General features: G+C 38.7%; 1 protein-coding gene across 3 annotated transcripts in view; it reads right to left on the bottom strand.

The window, feature by feature from the left end:
- The window catches only part of GRIA2 (glutamate ionotropic receptor AMPA type subunit 2), a 175,645-nt gene that overhangs the window by 74,462 nt on the left and 80,254 nt on the right, over window positions 1-20,929 (bottom strand). For all 3 annotated transcript variants that reach the window (XM_075544736.1, XM_075544734.1, XM_075544735.1), the window contains exons 3-4: window positions 15,150-15,389; window positions 3,709-3,905 (exon numbers count right to left, since the gene is read on the bottom strand). In XM_075544736.1, the coding sequence (XP_075400851.1) occupies window positions 3,709-3,905; window positions 15,150-15,389 (437 nt within the window). The remainder of the gene's footprint in view (window positions 1-3,708; window positions 3,906-15,149; window positions 15,390-20,929) is intronic.

The raw sequence follows: 20,929 nt of genomic DNA, 5'->3' as shown, positions 1-20,929 counted from the left end.
CACTAGCCTTGCCTCCAAGGAGCATTCTGCCTGTGCTTCCTCCAAGATGGATCGATGTGTTCTTTTGGCAGTCTACGGTCCTTTCAATGTTCTTCACCAGCACCATCCTTCAAATTCATTCATTCTCATTTGGTCTTCGTTAGTCAATGTCCAACTTTCACTTACATAGGAGGCGATTGAAGATACCATGGTTTGGGCCAGGTGCCCCTTAGTCCTCCAAGTAACATTCTTGCTTTTCAACATGATACATTAATTTATGCAACTGATCACTAATATTAACCTAGATATGAACTTGCTCATATTGCTTCCCTGGGACCTATTCTAGCACTTCTCTGGTAAACAATAGACACGCATATAATTTATTGAACAAATGAATGACCCAAACCAACTCAAATGCTACTTCCTTCATGAACTCCTTACAAAATCTCACTCCTCCCTTCTCTTTAAGACCTATTATAGTGCAACTGTTGATACTGTGACATTATATGTATACATTACTCTCTTCTCCTCTAAAGAGTAACTTGATCACATATAGAAACCTCTCCTTGCGTCCACTATTCCAGACAGAGGATGTCATCTAAAACCAATTGTGATATGATTCAGTCATTCCTTGTCTGCATTAATTTAGTAGATTCAGGAACCGATACAAATAATCCAGGCATTATTATGTGTTTTCTGCATTTTGAACAGGCATCCCTTTTGGATGTACTACTTTTGCTTCAACCTATTGTTTTCGCTAGATGAGTTAAGTACAAAAGTATTGCTAAAAGTATTTCTAATTAATACATTCATAGCTTTATTTATTTATAATAAAAAAGTATTTCACATGTTTCTGCAATCAGTCAATGGCTACAGACAAGGTCTCTCAGGCACACCCTTGTCTTAGTCTCACTGCGTGTGAGATAAAAAATAAAAAGGGTCCAAACAAAACAATGGTGTCCTTGTGCTGTGCTGGGCTAGTTCAATTTACGTCAGACAGATCTGCTCTGACGGTTATGAGTATTGATTGAGGGGATTCCTAATCTTGACATATTTTCTTGGCGGATGCAGGGAGATCACGGGGCTTATTATAAAGAAAGTTTCAGAAACAGAAACGTGTCTCGGTAAGGAAAAGGGCAGGGAAGTTGGAACAAGGATTCGCTTTTCCATCTCAATAATGTACCTCCTCGTGTTTCTATGGTAGAAAAGGCTGACCTATGAGGATTTGGTGTGGAAATTGTGGCAGTTCCATGTCACCTTGAGGAAGGGGTGGAGCCAGACCTGTCAATCAGGTCACAGCTTGATGACTTCATTTGGAGGCACAACGAGATAAATAGTTGACTGGAGGTGGGACACACTCACTCCCTGTGAGACATTACTGACTACAAGCCTAATGGAGCTACTCTGATACAGTCAGAGCCCTGGAGCTGGAGGATCTACGTGTAGACCCATGCCAGCATTGAGATGCTGCTACTGCCACTTGATCCACAAGACTTTCCACCCACTGGCTTGTGATCTTCTTTCACTCGGCATTATTGCATGATTCCGTGAGTCTAAAGAGGAATCTATGGACTTATATTGGACATTTGGGCTAATATCGGACTTGTGGACTTGATGTGAACTTGGCTGGGATGTTTGCCCAATATTCAATTGCTCTTATATATAAAGTTATTTCATTCTTTTTAAAAATCATTTTTGGGGGGCTCATACAGTTCTTATCACAATCCATCCATCCACCCATTGTGTCAAGCACATTTGTACATTTGTTGCCCTCATCATTCTCAATACATTTTCTTTCTACTTGAGCCCTTGGTATCAGCTTCTCATTCCACCCTGCCCTTATGAACCCATGATTATTTATAAAATTTTTTTCATGTCTTACACTGACCAATGTTTCCCATCAGGTACTTTTCTGTTGTCTGTCCCCCTGGGAGGGGGTTATATGTGTCGATCATTGTGATCGGATTCAAATTTTTTTCCCCTAGTCTTCCAATTTACCCTATCCATGCTACCTTCATGATCTTGTTCCTTCACACAATTTGTGTGTGCATGTGTGTGTGCTCTGCATTTAAAAGGAATACCAATTGATCACTTAAAAGGAATACCAACTGAGTTCCCAGAGGATGCCAAATTTGTCATTTTGATGTGGTGAATATCCCAGAGCCCAGAATTCTTCTGAGAAAGGTCATATCGATGGTAAAGCCATTTTCAGAACTGTACAGACCCAAGTGGAAGATGGTTTCATTTTTTGTGTAGTTCTGTTTAATAAAGGATTCTATGATTCTATAGCAATACTATTTTACTTACCCTGGTATTCTTGTTTTTTTGTAGTGTGTATCTTCTTGATTTGGAGATAGAGCTATTTTCATAGGGGCTTTCACCGGGATTTATTACGATGTGCCACGGAAACTTAAGTTTTTAAAGCCAAGACTAATGAGCATTGGTTATTAAAATTCAGTCTTAATGAGACTCTCCTTTGAAATGTAAATGAGGATGTAACATTCATATTTGAACAAGACGCCTCCAGTTTAAAAACAACCCTGCTTTCATCTCCTGAGACTGGAATGAAGATGCTTCTGTCGAAATGTTCACCTCTGCATTTAACGTTTAGGTCTCTCTTACAACAAGTTAGCTTTGTTCAGTTTTTCAATATTTTATGAGTGATTCATTTTTTATGTATTACGGCCTGCATTATTATATATCGATTAAAGCATCATCAAAATTCATGTTTTCAGAATGTTTTGCGTTGTGCAAATTAATAAATTTCATTTTCCCCTTCAAGCTAGAAGGGTCAAGGGAGGGATACATACCCAGCCATGCATCCTGCTTCCAATCCTATCCTTGCATCATTACTCAAAAAAACTAGCAGTGAACATAATATACATAAATAGCTGTAATAGGAAGAACTACATCTTTATAGAAACTTGGGAAAGACCAAGCCATTCAGTGAAAGCAGCCTCACTCAGTAAATCATGATGCTCTTTGCCCATCATCCCTGGCAACCAACCCCGACTGCAAAACCCAATTTGTTTTATTTTTAATCAAGAAAATAACACTGTGAAGCCTATCCGGAAAGATGCTAAATGAAACAGGGAGTATGGGAAACATGAGTAAAAATATTTTCATCTTTGGAATCATGTTACTCTTCCAAACAGACTTCAAATGGATTAATGTGCTTGACTTCTCAGATTGTCAACAAAACCTAGATGTATCTTGTGTATTTTAAATTTGCAGATAAATGTTTTTATGGTGGCACACATCCTTGTGAGGGGTAAAAAACTCACTTCTTGGGAAAATAAATATATGCTTTTTCTGGAAACCTAGGTCTATTTAGAAAATAATATAGATTAGTGCGCTATATAATGTTCTTTTTTGGAAAGAACCACCTGGCTATAAAGAATCAAACCAGAAAATAACCAGAACCATTTTTTAAATTTGATATGAAACATATAAAACTTTAGGCAAGGCTCATCATGTAAAAAAATAAAAGCCAATAATTATACATCAGACATATTTAATGACTAGCATGATGTGTCAGCTTCCTGGAAGGCCATCTGCCACGGCTAACTGAAAGCAGAGATAAGTTAATTGCCGATCTGTGCTGCATCCTACACAATCTCTAAAGTAAGAACTGCTGTCCCAGCAACTCCTACACAAATACACACCCCAAATGCTGACACTGCACACACGGTCTAAATTTGGTCCAGGAGACAACAGAGAATGGCACACCTGGTCCACAATGTCGTTGACTTTATCCTGCTCACAGTCCAGGATGACCCGCCTTTCTTTTTTTAACTCCAGATCTTGAAAAAGTGATCGGTAGGTCTCGTCTTTCTTGTCATTGTTGATGTTTCCCACATTGATGGCAGTCACTTGCCATTTTTTCTCTGCAGCCGAGTCCAGCACAGCTTGCAGTGTTGACAGGCCTGAGGAAGTGGAGAAAAATGACAGCAGATAAAGACACGCGAAGCGTTCTGAATCATGTGGTGAAATGTCACTGAATACATTTTCAAGGCCGATATTTTGGAGCAGCCAACAGGACGCGGACGACTTCACGACAACGGCAGCTCTGTCTTTATCAACATCTGCTTATTCCCGCTTGACATCAGAAAAGAAAACTATTTTAATCTAAATGTCAGTTTTATGACTAAATGAATCTCTCTTTTTTTGATAGGGAAAATAGTATCGTCCTCTTTCTGCCTCTCGCTGTCATCTCTTTTTGGATGTTGCTGATGGCGTGATATCTTTAATAATGCTCATGGGAAAGCCAGAGTCCTTGTCACACAATTTCCTTTACCTCGTGAATGAAAAACAGCTCATGTGCTGTTAATCGATGTTCCAATCTGAAGAGGTGGATGTGAGTATAAGAGAAAACTCCCTACGAGGCCACTCTATGTCTTCCTGGTATTTTCTACTCAGCACTTTTCTTTTTTTTTTACAGGTCTTGAAATTTATTGTTTTTAGTTTTTTTAAATCATTTGGGGCCCTCAGCACTTTTCTTTTGCGGCCTATTGCTGTCTCGTTTTCGGTTACTGGGACTGATTCCCTGGGGACCAGCATGCCAGACAGTGACAATTCTCTAGAACAGAGTTGCTACACTTACGGCTCAAACATAAGGCCGTCTTATGATGTAGTATTTCTAATCATTTTGCTTACTTCCTACTTTATTATGCTACTTATAGAATCATAGGACTTGGAAATTTCGTCTTCCGATTTTTAAATATTTATGTAACACCTCATATCAAAGCCTGAGAGGGAAAACCACCCATGACTCTAATTTCTAAAAGCTAAAGTTAGTGAAAGAACCAGTCGTTGTCTTTCACAGCACCTCAACTACGCTAAGCCAATGCATGGTTTCCCGTGACAGCTTAGCGAACAAACACAAAATAAAGGCTCAAAGGACTTCGGGAGTCATCAGGTCATGTGTTTAGTCCCAGGAAGTCCAATGTTCTTCCCAAAAGGTTCCGATTACTATAGAATGCAAGATTTACCCAACAGGATACCTCTCTATGTATAATATATAGCCAGGAACTACAATTTATTTTTAACATATTTACCACCGTAAGACTGACGTCTTACTAAATTTTGCTTTTAGCCCTTTCAACCTGGAAAGCATGTTCAGTTCTCTGTACTCTGAAGAGTATACAAGGTGAGCCTAGAATATCTCATGAGACCAGATAAAACGAAGCTATCCAAAACCACCAGCTTTGAGTCAAAGAACTCAACACCCAATCTAAAAAGAATTCTTTTCAATTATGAGGAGACAACTTGAATATCAATAAGAATAATAACAACTGTAAATGACCCCAGTACATAAAAAATTAAATTATTGATTCATATATATACAGATGTAAATGGAGACAAAATAATATTGCTCAGGAAATAATCTAAACTGAGGAGGTATACTACTGAGAAGAACATTCAATAATAAAACTTAAGAAAAACAAAACAAAACAGACGCGTGATCAACTATGATTGTTTGTTCATGATGAGTAAATTAAATCTTTCTCCGATACAATTCAAGTCCTTTTCCTGGTTTTTATCTTTAGTGGAGTCAGGACATGTACAGCTGGTCATCACGATCAATTCAACAGCTATCAATGTGCTTGGAAACAGCTATTCAGTCTATCCTGTCTAACAAGTAGGAAAAAGAACTAAATTCCTCAACCTCTTTCACTCTTGCTCCCAATTTCTCACATCCCAAGGATTATACAATTCTCTCTTGAGCACATGTATGGTTGTGATAGGTAGGTTTATTGTGTTATCCTGGCCAATAGGAATATGTGAGATTAATAAGGTCACAGTTTGATTGGAGGACAACGAGATAAATGGCTCGGCAAGCCCTGCCAGTCTCTTTCTTGCTCTCTGGTGATCAGACCAACGTGCAGCTGCCTTAGCTAGTTCTCTGCCTTAACTTACGAGCGACACTACCCGTGGGACACCCAGCCTGTGGATCGTGTCACTAGAGCATGAGGTCCCTTCGGAACCTGCTTATCCACGCTGCTGGATGTACATCACTTGAGCTTGGGACAGTCGGATCCTGTTGTCTGACTGACTGTTGGTGACCTGTCCTCCTGTTTTCTGCCTGTGGCCAGACTGCCTGCATTGCTTACAGAAGACTCAGCTGTCTGCTACCTGGTCCTTGGAGTCAGTAGCCCTTGTGATTTGAAAGACTTCCAGTATATTAACTGTTCCATGGAAGTGAGTTAAACTCAGCCCTCTGTATTGCAGTGAGGACTAATTAGCTGTTATATTCCTTTGTGTGTGTGTGTGTGTGTGTGTGTGTGTATAAAACCATAAGTGTCCTGGTTTTGTTTCTCTAGAGAACCGTGTCAAATACAATGGTTTTGCTCTATAATGCTCCTCGCATATTATCACACAGCGATTGCCAGTCAGCTTCCTTCCTTCTACACAATAAATCATTTTATTTTTTGTTTGATTACAAACTTTACTACATAGTACAAAAATTCAAAAGACCCTATGTAAAGTTTCCACTACTTGTGTCAGCCAGTTTGCGGTACTGCGGTGGCTTGTGTGTTGAGTTGCTGGAAGCTATGTGACTGGTGTTTCAAATGCCAGCAGGGTCACCCAAGGTGACCCATTTCAGCTGAACTCCCAGTCAATGATGAAGGGATAGGGTGTCCGCTTTTGAGTAATTAGGCATTGAAAACCTAGTGAACAATAGGAAATCTTTCTCAGAAACTGAAAGCCTCATGTTAGCAGGGGAACATTGGCAGTCATCGTGCCAGGAGATGAACCTCTCATATTGAAGGGCATTCAGAAATGGGCTGACACAGCATCCCAACAATGGGCTGAAATATACCAATCATGATCATGGCACACCAAACCTGGCAGTTGTGTACAGGGTCATTCTGAACGAACTTGACGGTACCGAACAACAATAACAACAACATATGAAAGCTTAAAGTGGTGAAGCTCTTGATGTTATGGTCCGTCTCTCATCGTGTATTATAAGAATTCTGTAAATGGATTAATCAAGAAATAATTCTAAATCTAAGATTTACTGGCAATTCACCTTTCCAGAGGACATGGAATTAATATACACAATCAAGAATGCATTTAAAGGCAGACTTTCTAATGTATTCAATTTATGTGTCAAAAGTAACTCACATTAACAGTTAGCAGAATCTCTGTAACAAACCCCTCAGGATTAGTAATTATGTCTGTTTCTTAGAAGGATCTCATTTTGTGTTCAGTTACACATTGGTCCGCTACCCTCAAATTCAGGAGCTCAAAATTACCAAGCACTGGGAGAGAGTTATATTAGTCTTTCTACTCACATAAGAATTTACCATCCTGGAAACTCACAGGGGAAGTTTGCCCCTGTTCTCTAGAGTCACTATGAATCTACTCAATGGCATCAATTCCATGGCAGTGCATTTTAAGTTCTATTTATTAAGAGGCTAAACTGTCAATGTTGTGCTATACGAGACTTGAATAATTTGGTTTAGTCAGTCAGAAGTAATTCACAGATCATTTGCTTTCATTTTAAAGAGTCTGTTACTCCCTATCACCTGTCAGGGTAATCCAGCCCCTAACACATCATCATGGGTCTGGTAGGCGCAATTGTACAGCGATAATAATAAAGATTATAGTAGAGTCGTAGCATGAGAGATAGAGGAGAGATTGAAATAATGGAGTCAGACACAATTCATTATAGTAATGCTCCCCTCAGCCTCAATTGGTGCTCCACGTGGAGAGAGAGAGAGATATTTAATGCTGGCCCAGGATTTTCTATTCTCTGGGGACACGCAAGCCCCTAATTACAGTTGAAGACATACATCACAGGAAAGGGTTGTGCTATACGTAGTACAGTAATGAGGGGGGGTGATCTAGGGGTATCCATGCAATAGGAAGAGGAGGGATTGGGGGTATACATGTGGCAAGATGGGAGGATCCGAGATTCAGGATGGCAGCCTAACTTTGGATGTCCCCGAGCACATATGACCTGTTCTCTGGCTCAACTATAGAGACCATTAACAGTCGAGAGTGAACTTCACCTACAGGAGCCAAATCTGTGATTACAAGCCTTTAGGGAGGAGTAGCCCATTGTCCTTAACAGCAGGGACAGGTCTACCCAATGTGGGACTAGATAGTAGTCTGGCAGCTGGTGGCCTTCTGGGATGTAACTTGACAATTATTAGCTGCAAGCAGTGTCCTAGTCTTACATATTTGGGGGAAAGGACTTGGGAGCATTTTTTCTGTTTCCCACAATAACCCCCCTAGTCCCCCAAATACCTGTTGCCTCACATGGATTCTGATTGACTGTGACCCTGTAGGAGAACTCTGAGAAAGCAGAATGGTTTCTAATCTCTACTGAAGCAGACTGTCTCATCTCCCTTTTACTGAGAGGCTGATGGGTTGGAACCGGCAACCTATCAGATCTCAGTAAGTGCTTAATCACTGCCTCACCCGCCTTGAAAGGCCTCATCAATCTATATTCACTTATATGTTTTGTTTTGTTTTGTTAGTAATAGTAACTGACCTTCTCTTAGATGCTCTCTTGACCCTCCTGTTCCACACAAAATGACGTGTTTATAAGTCTGGTTGCACTTTCAGGATTTTTTTCTTGTTAATTTGTGTTGTTAGCCGCCTTTGAGTTGACTCCAAATCACAGTGACCTTACGTGTCACGGAACAGCACAGCTCTGTCAGGTATGTTTGCCGGGGATCTTTCTTGTGTTTTTTTTCTTTTTTAATCATTTTATTAGGGGCTCATACAACTCTTATCACAATCCATCCATACATCAATGTGTACAGCACATTTGTTCATTCATTGCCCTCTTCATTCTCAAAACACTTACTCTCCACTTAGGCCCTTTTGCCTGGTATCTTAATAAAACCGTATCACCAAGCCTATCTTCCATAGTATCACAGGATGGCTTTGAATTTTTAAGATAACGGTTGACAGCTAATCATTTGTACCACTAACCAATAGATCATTTACAATCCACAGAAAATGCACATGATGGTAAATCAAAAAGTATTACTATGAAAACAAAGAAACATGTATTAAACAAAAATATCAAAATGTGAAGCTATCTTTCTCCACCTAGCCCTTATCTAGGCCTATCCACTTCTGGAGGCATGGTTTCTATCTCTTATAAAACAAAGTGTTCAAAACACATCAACCATGAATACTAGAGTATGACATTTTCTATATTCTCTTGAATTGCCGACCTTTTGGGCTTCAATAAAGTATGTCTCATAAACCAAAAATCTCTCTGTCATTGAGTTGACCTTGACTCATGGTGACCCTGAGGAGCAGGGCAGAACTGCCCCTGCTGGTTTCTGATTCTACATTCTTTATGGGAGAAGAAAGCCTCATCCTCTTCAGATCTGCTGTTGGTTTCAAAATGCCGATCTCACAGTTCCCAGCACAGCGCATAGCCACTGCTCCACCAGGGCTCCTCTACGACACATACAGAATGATGACATTATATCACTTCTGTGTGTGTCTGATTTTTAAAACTGAGTATAGCTCTGTAACATAGTTAGTAAATCAATATGTCACGTTAGTGGGGGGTCTTACAGCTTCTATAACAATCCATACATCAATTGTATCAAACATAGTTGTGCATATGGTGCCATCATTTCAAAATATTTTCTTTCTGCTTGAGTCCTTGGTATCATCAGCTCCCCCTTTTCCCCTCCCTTTCCTACACTCCCACTCTTGCAAAGCCCTGACAATTTAGAAATTATTATTATTTTCGTATCTTACACCGTCTGCTCTCTCCATCCACATTTTTGTTGTTCATTCCCCAGATAATGGAAGTGGTGATGGTGGTGTGTGTGTGTATGTGTGTTACATGTCGATCATTGTAGTCAGTTCCCCGTTACTCCTCCTTCTCCCCCACCCTTCCCTCTACCCTCATGGTATCACTACTCTCATTACTGTTATTGAGGGGTTTATCTGTCCTGGATTCCCTGTGTCGGTCGAGAGCTCTTATCCGTACCAGTGCCCATGCTCCAGTCTAGCCTGAATCGTAAGGTCGAGCTGGAATCATGAGAGTGGGGAGCGGTGGGGAGGGAGCATGAAAGAACTGGAGGAATGTTGTGTATTCCGTTCTGTAGCATTTTTAACGTAGCAGTTCCTCTAAATATTTTGTCGTGTATTATTAGCAGTAGTCCATATCTTCAGCTCGTTCTAGTGAGAGTAAGACTGTGAAAGAAGTATCGAAAAGTCACCAGCTCTAAAATAGGTGGGATTGAAAAAGTTTAGTTTGTCATCTGAGTGGTAAAAGGAAGAGTGAATACGTCTAATAGGCATATTTCATTCACATCATGTCTTTCCTTTGAAAAATATTTTCTTTGCTCAATTTAAAATTCAATGTCTGTATTCATTCTTTGAGGCATAGAAGTTAATAATTAGGATCAGTAAAGCACGGCAGCATGCCTAGGCCAGATTAGATTAACACACGTTTTCATCATGGGCTTTCTTTGGGACATCAGAAATTTATCATTTGGAAGGATTTTTGTTCTACGCACAAAGCCCTGATCAAACCACCTTTCTTTCTAAGGAAATATAATAGCACTCAATTTAAAACCAAGACATAAAGATGCAAAGCACTAATTCTAATTTTACCTTTTGCCAGTAGAATATATTACTTTACCTTGCTGATGGTGAGCTAACAAATGAAAACATTATTTTGAATCAAATTTGATACATCTATATATTCAAATATAAACTATATTATTTAATGCATGGAGATATATAGACCCATTACACTACTGTTCTAAAGTATACTAAAGATCTATCTATTTACTGTCCATGGAGCAATAATATGCAGCTTTTTCTTTTTTTTCAAACAATTTTATTGACACTTAATATGCAGCTTTTAGGTATGACAGGAGCCCTGGAGGTATAGTACATTGCTCACATGGTCAGCAGTTTGAAACCACCAGTTCCTCCTTAGGAGAAAGATGAAGCTTCCTACTCCTAGAAAGAGTTACAGTCTCAGAAACCCACAGGGCAAGGTAGTATCTGTCCTATAGGGGTTCTATGAGTCAGTGAGCTTGAGGAAGGATGCAAAACTCATAGGCTGCTTCCCATATTCTATGATGCCGACATCAGCAATCTTCAAAGGTCACAAGCACCAGATGAGAATCGTTTTAACATTTCACACCCACGAGGGAATTTAGATTCATCCAAGAAGTTTTCCTACAAACACAGGAATGCAACAAGACTTCGGACCTGGTGTCCAGCATTTGCATGGATAGTTGGGATGAAGGAATCGTTTACTTGAATTCATGGTTAAGGTCAGGGCAATGAACACACATAGGACAATTGTAAGTCCTTTTTGTGCCACTTATAATCAGGCAGAATGTTGGGAGATGCTTTTTAACCTTAGGCCCTATGCTATTCAAACCAGCAACAATAAATATAGTTAGAAGTTAAAACCTAACAATACTTTTGTCTGAGCACCACTCTCAGAAAAATGTTAGAAACTGAACAAAATCATATAAACAAGAAAGTAGAGATGGTACCATATCAAGACAGACTAAATGGTTTGGAATTAGGCAGGAGAAATATAAGTTGAAAGATGGAATCATGGAATCTAATTTAAATACCTGGATAAAATAGATAAAGGGGACATATGCATATTGTCCACATAATAGTGGGGGTATGCCATTATGAATTGTTCAAAATTGGTTAAAAATTAAGGGAAAAATCAGTTCCCATGATGAATGCATGAATAAATGTTTTAAGAGTAATATGATGGCAAAGTTATGAAAATTACATGCAAATGCAGAAAGAAATCAGAGAGCAAAGATGCTATTTTTTGTGCCATGTTATTTAATATTTAATTAAATCTTATTTATAAGGTTATATCTCTAGCCAGTATTTTGGGATTCCTCCACATTTATCGCTGAAGATAATTTCAGATGAAATGCCAGCCAGGGTCCTATTCTTCATATTAAAACTCTGCACTACATTATAACACCTAGAAATTGTATCCATAAGGTCATTTTTAGCTTTAACATATAATTGCTTAATGTCATCAAATTAATGTTCTTCCAGAAGATGCACTTGAAGTCAAATCAACTTGTATAATTTTATTATGGGAGGTTAACAAATTACTTCAATTTCACTTCTGGTCTTTATTCATGAAACCATTTAATAAAACCATTAAAAAATTTCCCAGATAATCCGCATCAGCTCATAAATCTGTCCATCTCCACCTGATCGTTCTCCTGAGCCTGGTTCTTTTTAGATGCTAGGTTTTCTCTTTCTGTTGAGGTCAACTGCTGTCCATTTGAATTTCCTCAAGAAGTTCCATTTTCACTGGAGGGCATAATAGTGCGGTGAGTCTAAGGGTGTGATAGGCGCCTAGTCTATAAATGCCACCTTCTACCTTGTCAGACAGTGAAGAACAGAGAGGATTCATCCTCTGGTCTTCAAATTAGCAAGCAAGAATCAAGTTTGAATGCCTACTTTAGCTCACAATGCATGCATGTTTAACTCATTCATTTAGTCAAATTACTAAGCAAAACATGCGTGGACATTGCCTCACCGGAATTCATAGTGTAACCACAACATAACACTTACACCCAGATCTTAAGTTTTAAAAATATAGTGTTTATCTCACGGGATGAAAATAGTCCCTGGAACATAGAAGAGACTCAATAAATATTTACAGAATGAAATAGTGAACTGTCAGAATCTACTGCAAACCCACCCATCAAGTTGGTGGAGGCTCATAGTGAGCCTATGAAACAGAGGCGGTTCTCCTTTGCTTCTGAGGCTATAAATCTTTCAAAGAGCAGAACGCCTCATCTTTCCTCTGAGAATGCGCGCTGGGTTCGCACTACAGATTGCGTGTTTAGCCCACTCCGCCGCTACAATGAACCACAACAATAATAAACGGCGTGTGGTAAGAATGTCAGACAAAATCCACGCAGACGTCGAAGAAACTGCTTTGAGAGGATGAAATAAAAGGCATCTCTTAGGAAATGATACACACACAGAGGCATGGACGAGGAGAGAGGGTTAGATACATACATACAGAAATTTAGGATGAAAAATTTTAGAGCAATTGAAAAAGTGAAAAACACAACAGCCAGATAGGCTTACCTTAATGAGTGCATGCTATATGCTGAAGAGTTGGAAAGGAAGTTACAGCCATGGTAAGTTTTCATTTGTTGGTTTTAAATTTTAACGTTATTATAATGAGAAGCCATGGGCTTATTTTAAATGGGAGAGTTAAAGGTTAGAAAAACATTTTTAAATCGTCATTTTGTCTGTGTTTGAAAAAATAAAGAGAGACGAATGTGGAAGCGGAGCAGCAATGTATTGAACACACAAAGGTAGCTTGCGCGGGGAAAATAACCATAAAAAAGAATGCATAGATCCAAAATTACTTAGGTGGTTAAAATTGCGTCAGCATGGTGCAAGGGGGAGAGGGTGTTAAGAATACTAGCACATTTCTAGTTAGCTTTATCAATATTACAGAGTACTAAATGAGTTCATTGAGATCAAGAAAAAGTATAATTACACAATCAGTTTTATAATATTAATAAAATGTATACTTTAGAATCACTGAACCCATTTCAATTCACATTTACTATAAACAGTTTTATGTTTTCATGTTGCATTTCCCATGAGACTAGCACATCTATGTTCTCAAAACAAGAACAACATGTTGACCGAACTATTTCTTTTTTTTAACATCTTGTGTCGTGCTGACTCATTTTTCCAGTTAGCGATCTCATTCCCAGGCCTTGGATGGCAGGACAGGAAACCAGACAGCTACCTTGAGAACTCTGACTTGGAATCACTGCCACAAGTGGCTACACACTGACCAACGGAAAATTAACTGATGGTCAGCGTGCTTCCTGTCTGCCCTAGCAGGCTCTCACGGTTCCTTATCTTGGTCTACACATATTTCTAGCATTCATTTGAACTGTTAAATATTCCAGTAAGCAAATTGCTGAAGGAACACGGCTTGATACTTAGGTAGTCTTAATCATTTTGGGTTTGATCATGAATCTTCTCTTTACAAGATGCATATATAAACTTGCACAAAATGATTGAATACAAGTTCAGGGACCCTTGTAGGCTTAGTCACCGCCCCCCTCCCCCGTTTTCTTTATGGGAGTAAAGAGCCTCTACTGTTTGGTGTAGCGTTTATGCAGTGAGGTGCTCTCCTCGAGGTCAAAGGTTGAAAACCACTAGCAACTCCTAGGAAGAAATATGAGGCTGTCTACACCTGCAGAGATTTGAAATATCGAAAATCCAAAGGAACAGCTCTACTCTGTCTTACAGGGTCACTATATATCGGAATCAACGTGGTGAGAGTGAGTTCGTTTTTGGAAACCCACTGAAGCTTAATTATGGATCCAAGAATAGTTCAGAAAATCAAGGACTCTTTGGCACATAAGTCAGGCAGCTTGTCAGTGCTGAGCTTTCTACTCTGGGATCAAGGAGGCACAAAGTAGAGTAAACCCAGGCCAGCCACGCCTCTCAGACCTTCAGTGCAAGAAGCGCAGGCTATCAACTGCTGTACTCATTAAGCTTGTCCCTTCAGATTATGGGACATTACGTAAAATTGTAAAAAAAAGAGAGAGAGAAAGCGACCCCCCCCCCTCCCATACACAAGCATTTTTCTGATGACAGCGTATCTGGGTTCAGGCTATACTACACATGGGTTGGTCGGGGCAAGACCTTTAACGTCTCTGATACCCAGAGATCTTATTTATAAGCAAGAGCCTCGTAAAACCTCCACATATGACATGTTGAGGAACTATGCATAAGTAAAACATTTCTTATGCTTATTTAAATGTTTTGTAAGCCTCTTTTTCAGAAAGTGACTTCACTAACTTAGACTAGCGATTCAGTTATTGTTGGGGGGGTGGAGGGTGGGGGGGGACGGGAATGAAGGTGTGCCAGACTGTGTTTTCATGGTAAACAGCACATTTGGACATAAGGAGGGCATAATCTGGATCTAAAACTTGTATATTCAAAGTTTTTTGGTGATAATGTAAATAGGATTTCTAAATTTCCAGTCACATTACTCATTTACACAGCAACATTAAATGAAGTGAGGCTGGAATTTTATACCCATTTACAGATCTGTAATAGCACTTATAAATAACCATATAAGCATGAAATTTATACCATTCGAAAAACATAGAAAGACTGCTGCTTACCTCTGTCACTGTCGTAAAGATACGCAAACTTGTCCCACTGATAGTACTCAATCAAGCTAAGAAGAGCTCCTTTGAGGTCAGGTCTCATCTGAATGACAAATGGGTGTGTGCCATCGGTTGGGAAGCTGGGCGTGATGAAGGAGACATGCAGGGTCCCGCAGAACGATGTGATGGTATTGACGGACTTCTTGTCATAAAAGCCAAAAATGGCATAGACGCCTCTCGAAAACTGGGAGCAGACTAGGAGGAAGGAGAAAGGATACATCCTGTAAATTGGTGTACAGTCAAGGATGTGCTTGAAAACTAATGCCCACTTATATAAAGGACAAAGTAAGTGTGAGGTTGCAAACACATAGAATTTATTATAACGATTCATCAAAATATAGGGGCATTATATACCTAGAATTTTATTTGAGAATTTAAAAAAATATAGAACTGTGCGCTTGGGCTCAACAAATCTTTGTGAGAATAAATAACAATCTGAGAAGGAAAATATTTTGTAAAATTTTGTTTTCAATCTGCAACATTAGCCCCTACATTTTTGCCTAGAATTTGGAGAAAGGGTAGACCAGCTGAGGGAGAAGACAAAGGTACCATGAAGTTGAGAATGGGGCAGAACTTACAACTTGGATAGTGGGAGGAACAATGAGAAAGCATTCCAGGGAAGACAGGTAATCACTTAGAAATGTATCAATTACGTATATATTATAAAGAAAAGAAGAATAACAGACAGATTTGCATTATTTTTCTCCTATCCAGGGCAGTTTCAGAAAACCAACGTCTGTCTGACAGGAACATCGATACACGTATCAACAAAGGAAACAGAACAGAGAGCAGGGTGAAGAGCAATGAAACTGAACTGGAAAGTAAACTATCTGGGTTCCATGGCTATACCTTCTCAGCATCTTCAAAAACTGACTGTAACCATCATAGCATAATCACTGAGGTTCTTGTCTTATACATGACTTTGATCATTTGGAAATAGTTGAAAATAGAATGTAAATATCTCCGAGTGGCAGACAACTAGTCAAAAGATTGGCAGTTTGAACTCATGCGTAGGTACTATATAAGATAGGTCTGGTGACTGTTTCAGAAAGGTTCTAGAACAATTCTACTCTGTACACATGTCATCACCTACTGTATGGCAATTAACAATAAAGCCATAAAAATATAGGTAAACTGTTGCTTATAAACTATCATCTCTTTTTACACTGAATAAAATAGGAAAGTATGATATCAGCACATTTTATCTCGTCTGTCATAATTAATCAAATAATATTATTTACTTTGAAGATCCCCAACACTCCCACATATCCTAAATGCACTCAATTTAGTTCACTCATTTCTATCCCCACCCAAACGATCTTGAGTTGCAAATAGTGCTTGACATTGTCTCAGACTTCCTATGGTATGTTAACTATTTTATTCCTTACAGTGATCCTTGAGGTGGAGGCTCATTTAATTACCATTTTACTGACGAATAAGAAGATTGAGTGACTTGCGCCAGGTCAAATGGCTGAATGATGGATGCTGGATTGAAACCTAGGACATCGGCTTTGAGAGTGCATGCTTAACGAATGGACGACACTGCTCTCATACTGGTATTCATGGGATATATCTCCAACTGTCATTTCTCATCCACCTTTGTCCCTTACATTTAGTTTTAGCTCTCCACAATGTAGCAAGAATGACTTACAGAAGGTGTAGTTGAGCATATTACTGTCGGAACTAAGGGTTAATCTATGCAAAACGGATCTATCAATGTTCCCTACAAACTGACCATAGTACAATGCTTAGAGCCATCGATCCTGATAAACTGCATGGCCTGGAGAGAATGACCAGGATATACTTTCAATCTCAAGATGCATTATGATCCATGGAATGAATTGTAGCTAATAGCCATTAACCAAACAAAATACGCCGACCTCTAGCAATAATATCAAATACATTTAATTTAACTAACCCCATTGGAGGGCTAATGATATGAACAATATCTTAGGTCATTTTAATAACTTTGCAGGAATCCTTTGTAGAAAAAATAATTTGAGAATTAAAAGCATTGAAAAAATACATAAAGATTTTTATAGCAATTCCCCAAACCCCAAACCCCGCTGCCATCCAGGCAATGATGACTCATCATAGCCCCCTGTGAGGTTCTGAACCAGGAACTGTATACAGGAGTAGACACCTGAGTCTTTCTCGCAGAGAGCTGCGGGCGGTTTTGAACTGCGACTACGCAGATTGCAATCAGTGCATGACCATCACACCACGGGGGCTCGTCCTCCTATCGCCAGTCCAGACAGGCATACATTATAGGCAACAGTTTTTCACTAATATTGTGTGACATTAATTTAAAAAGCAAGATTGTTTACTTGAGTAGAATTTCTTTTTCACATACGTCCATTTTCTTTGAATTATTCGATGACATCCAATGATGTGCTTTGGTTTAGGTAACATGACATGTTTTCTGAGCTTTCTATTTCTACTCCGCGCACTATGCAAATTGATTTTTGTCCCTTAATTATAAATCTGTGGAGTAAATGGATGCATCTAAAACACAACTGAATATATTGTTTCACGTTTATTTCCTGCCTTATAATATAAACGATGAAATTTAAGTCTTTTATTCAGGACCATGTTTTTTGGGTCTTCTAAGCAAACACTTTTTAAAGTGTTTGATGATTGCGCTCGTTTAGGCCTTCCATTGGTGAAATTTATCTAGACAAAATTTGCAGTGATTTATTATTTTGTATGTGGATATATGTGTGCTGATAGATATCTTACAACTTGAAGTTTGTTTAGAAATTGATGGTGGGGGGGGGGAAGAAATTGATGGTTTAATGTGGTCTAAAAAGTGGGTTTGCTATGAAACTCTCTCTGTATCTATTTCATTTCATTTCCTGTTTCACTGCATGTCGTCTAGCTATTTGGGATTGAGCAATACGTTTTATAAACAAGACTTGTTTTAGACAAAAGCCACAGCATCAGCAGAATGTTTGATAAAGGATGCCACTGTGTGAATACATAGGCAGTCCTAATAAGGAACCATGAATCTTTGTGCGAATACATTGACAGTCCTAATATGGAAGCATACCTCTCATTTTCCTTTTGTTTCATACTCTGGAGTGAGTTGTGAAGGAATCCCTTCGCTATCGTGACCATCTGGAAACACTTGGCTTTGATCCAACAGCAGGTATCATCGGTACTAGATTTCATAAAATCGCAACTCACCTAACCCAGAAGAGAATCATAATTCACTTTCCCCCAACTGGCAATCCATCTAATTCTCCAATTGAATGTAATTACCCAGTAGCTTTTCTCTTCCTTAACACCCTGGGCTTTCTCAGCCTACTCTTCTTGTCCTTTCTCTCTTCATGACATATATGCAATGCCATATTTGCCTGGAGGTTTCACCACTTTAATTCTTTATTACACCTGCAGTTAATAGCCATTTGGCCAACATTTCCCCTTTTAGTCCCTTTATCTTAGGTCAGTCACTGTCCCTATTTAATTAAGGCCCAGTAAGAACGTCATTGCAATTTATAACCTGGAGTTAGTCAGGCTGTCCACCTGAGTTTAAGTATTTGCTTACCCAGTTTAAGTGATGATTTCAAGATGAATAAAAAGAGTGTTATATATTTGAACACCGAATACCCAAGATTTCTTGTCTTCTATGACTGACAGTCCTCCTCCAATATATCCTGGATAATGAGCTTATTGGCATAATGTGGAAGTAAATTATTTACAGTAGCTTTGAATTTCCCTTTATTTGATTAAAAATAAATTACTCATATTGATAATTAGGTATTACTTCAAACTTGAGTCAATTCCCTAAGTGATTCATTCTCAAATGAAGAAGAATGTCGACTAAGAACATCCAGAAATATCTGCTGCTTTTGTTCCCTGCTGTGTATTCAATTCCAATTCATGGCAACTCTGAATGTGTAGAACTACACTGCCCCGTAGCGTTTTCAAGGCTTTGACTTCAGAAGCAATCATCAGGCTTTTCCTGAGAGGTAGGTATGGGTGGGCTTGAACCACCATTCTTTAGGACTGAAGCTCTGTCAAAACAATTCAAAGGTAACCTTATAAAGCAAGTTAGATAATGTTGTTCTTCTTCTTAAGTAACTTTCAGTCATTTTCAATGTACAGCAATCCTATGAACAATAGAACATAATACTGCCTCATCTCTTCCCATCCACAAAATCATTGTTGTAATCTGGTCCGTTGTTGCAGCCACTATATGCCAATCCATCTTGTGGCAGGTCTTCCTATTTTTAGAAGCAGTTTGGCTAAATTTATTCCAAGACAGAGCTGTTTGTTCTTCGGCAATTCCTGTTACTTTCAATATTATTCACCAGCATCATAACTCGAATGCATTCATTCTTCCTTTGTCTTCCTTATTCAATGGCCAACTTTCACATGCATATGGTGCAATTGAAAATACCATGACTTGGGTCAGGCACACTCTAGTCTTCAAAGTCTTATGCTTCTCAACACCTTAAAGAGGTCTTGTACAGCCGATTTGCCTAATGTGATGTGTCTTTGATTTTATGGTGGGCACTTCAATGAGGACATATTGCAGATCGAAGAAAGATAAAAGCCTTCACAACTTCCAATCTTTTCTCTGTCTGTCGTTGATATTATCTATTGGTCCAGTTGTGAGGATCTTGAGTTTTACGTGGGTTGCTTTTTCTTAATGTTGTTATTTTTGCTTTATATTGAGTTGTAATCTAAACCAAGAGTACAATCCTTGATCTTCAACAAGGGCTTTAAGCCCTCCTAGTATTCAGCAAGCAAAGTTGTATCGTTGCATGTCTCAGTTTGTTAATAAGTCTGCCTCCAATCCTGATGCTACATTATTCTTCATCGAATCCAGCTCCTCTGATTTGTTGTTCAGTATATGGATTGAATAAGTATGGTGAGAGTAGAAAATCCCGAAATAAACTTTTCTTACTTTTATACCCTTCAGTATATTCCCTAGTTCCGTTTGCACAACTGCTTCTTAATCCAAATACAGTGTTCTTCCACGTGATCATAATGAAGTGTTCTGGAATTCCCATTCTTCTCTAAGCTACCTGTAGTTTATTATTATATCCACCCAGTCGAAGATCCATTTGACATCAGTAATGATATCCCTTGTTCCGTATCCTCTTCTGACTCTTCCCTGAATTTTTGGAAGCACCCTGTTAATGTACTGCTGCAAACATTGCTAAATTATCTTCAGCAAAAATTCCCTTGCATATGAATTTAATGTTATTTTTTTATAATATGCACATTCTGTTACATCACATTTCTTTGTAATGAATACTTATATGGGTCTCCCCCAGTCAATTGGCCAACTAGTTTTCTTCCAAATTTCCTGATATAGATAAGTGTGAGCTTCTGGTGCTTCATTAGCTTGTTGAAACATTTCTCTTGGTATTCCATCAATTCTTGGATACTTGTTTTGGGTTAATACCTTCCTTTCAGCTTGTTTAGTACTATTGGCTTTTGATTATATATTACTTCGTGAAAGATTAGAATTTCAGCTAGTTATTTTTTAATAATGAACTCTGTGTAATATTTACATATTCTTTTAATGCTTCTTGCATTGTTCAATATTTTGCTCATAGAATCTTTCAATATTACAACTTGAGACTTGAATTTAATTGTAATGATATACTATGTTCTCCTTTTGTTTATACAGCTCTAATTCTTTACACTTTTTTCCTTTATTTTCTTAAGCTGCCCTTTGAACATCTGTTCAGCTCTTTGAATTAATTTTGTTTCCACTTGCT

The sequence above is a fragment of the Tenrec ecaudatus genome, chromosome 3 (assembly GCF_050624435.1).
Source record: "Tenrec ecaudatus isolate mTenEca1 chromosome 3, mTenEca1.hap1, whole genome shotgun sequence".
Classification (NCBI taxonomy): domain Eukaryota; kingdom Metazoa; phylum Chordata; class Mammalia; order Afrosoricida; family Tenrecidae; genus Tenrec; species Tenrec ecaudatus.
This window is presented reverse-complemented; position numbering and strand designations above follow the sequence as displayed.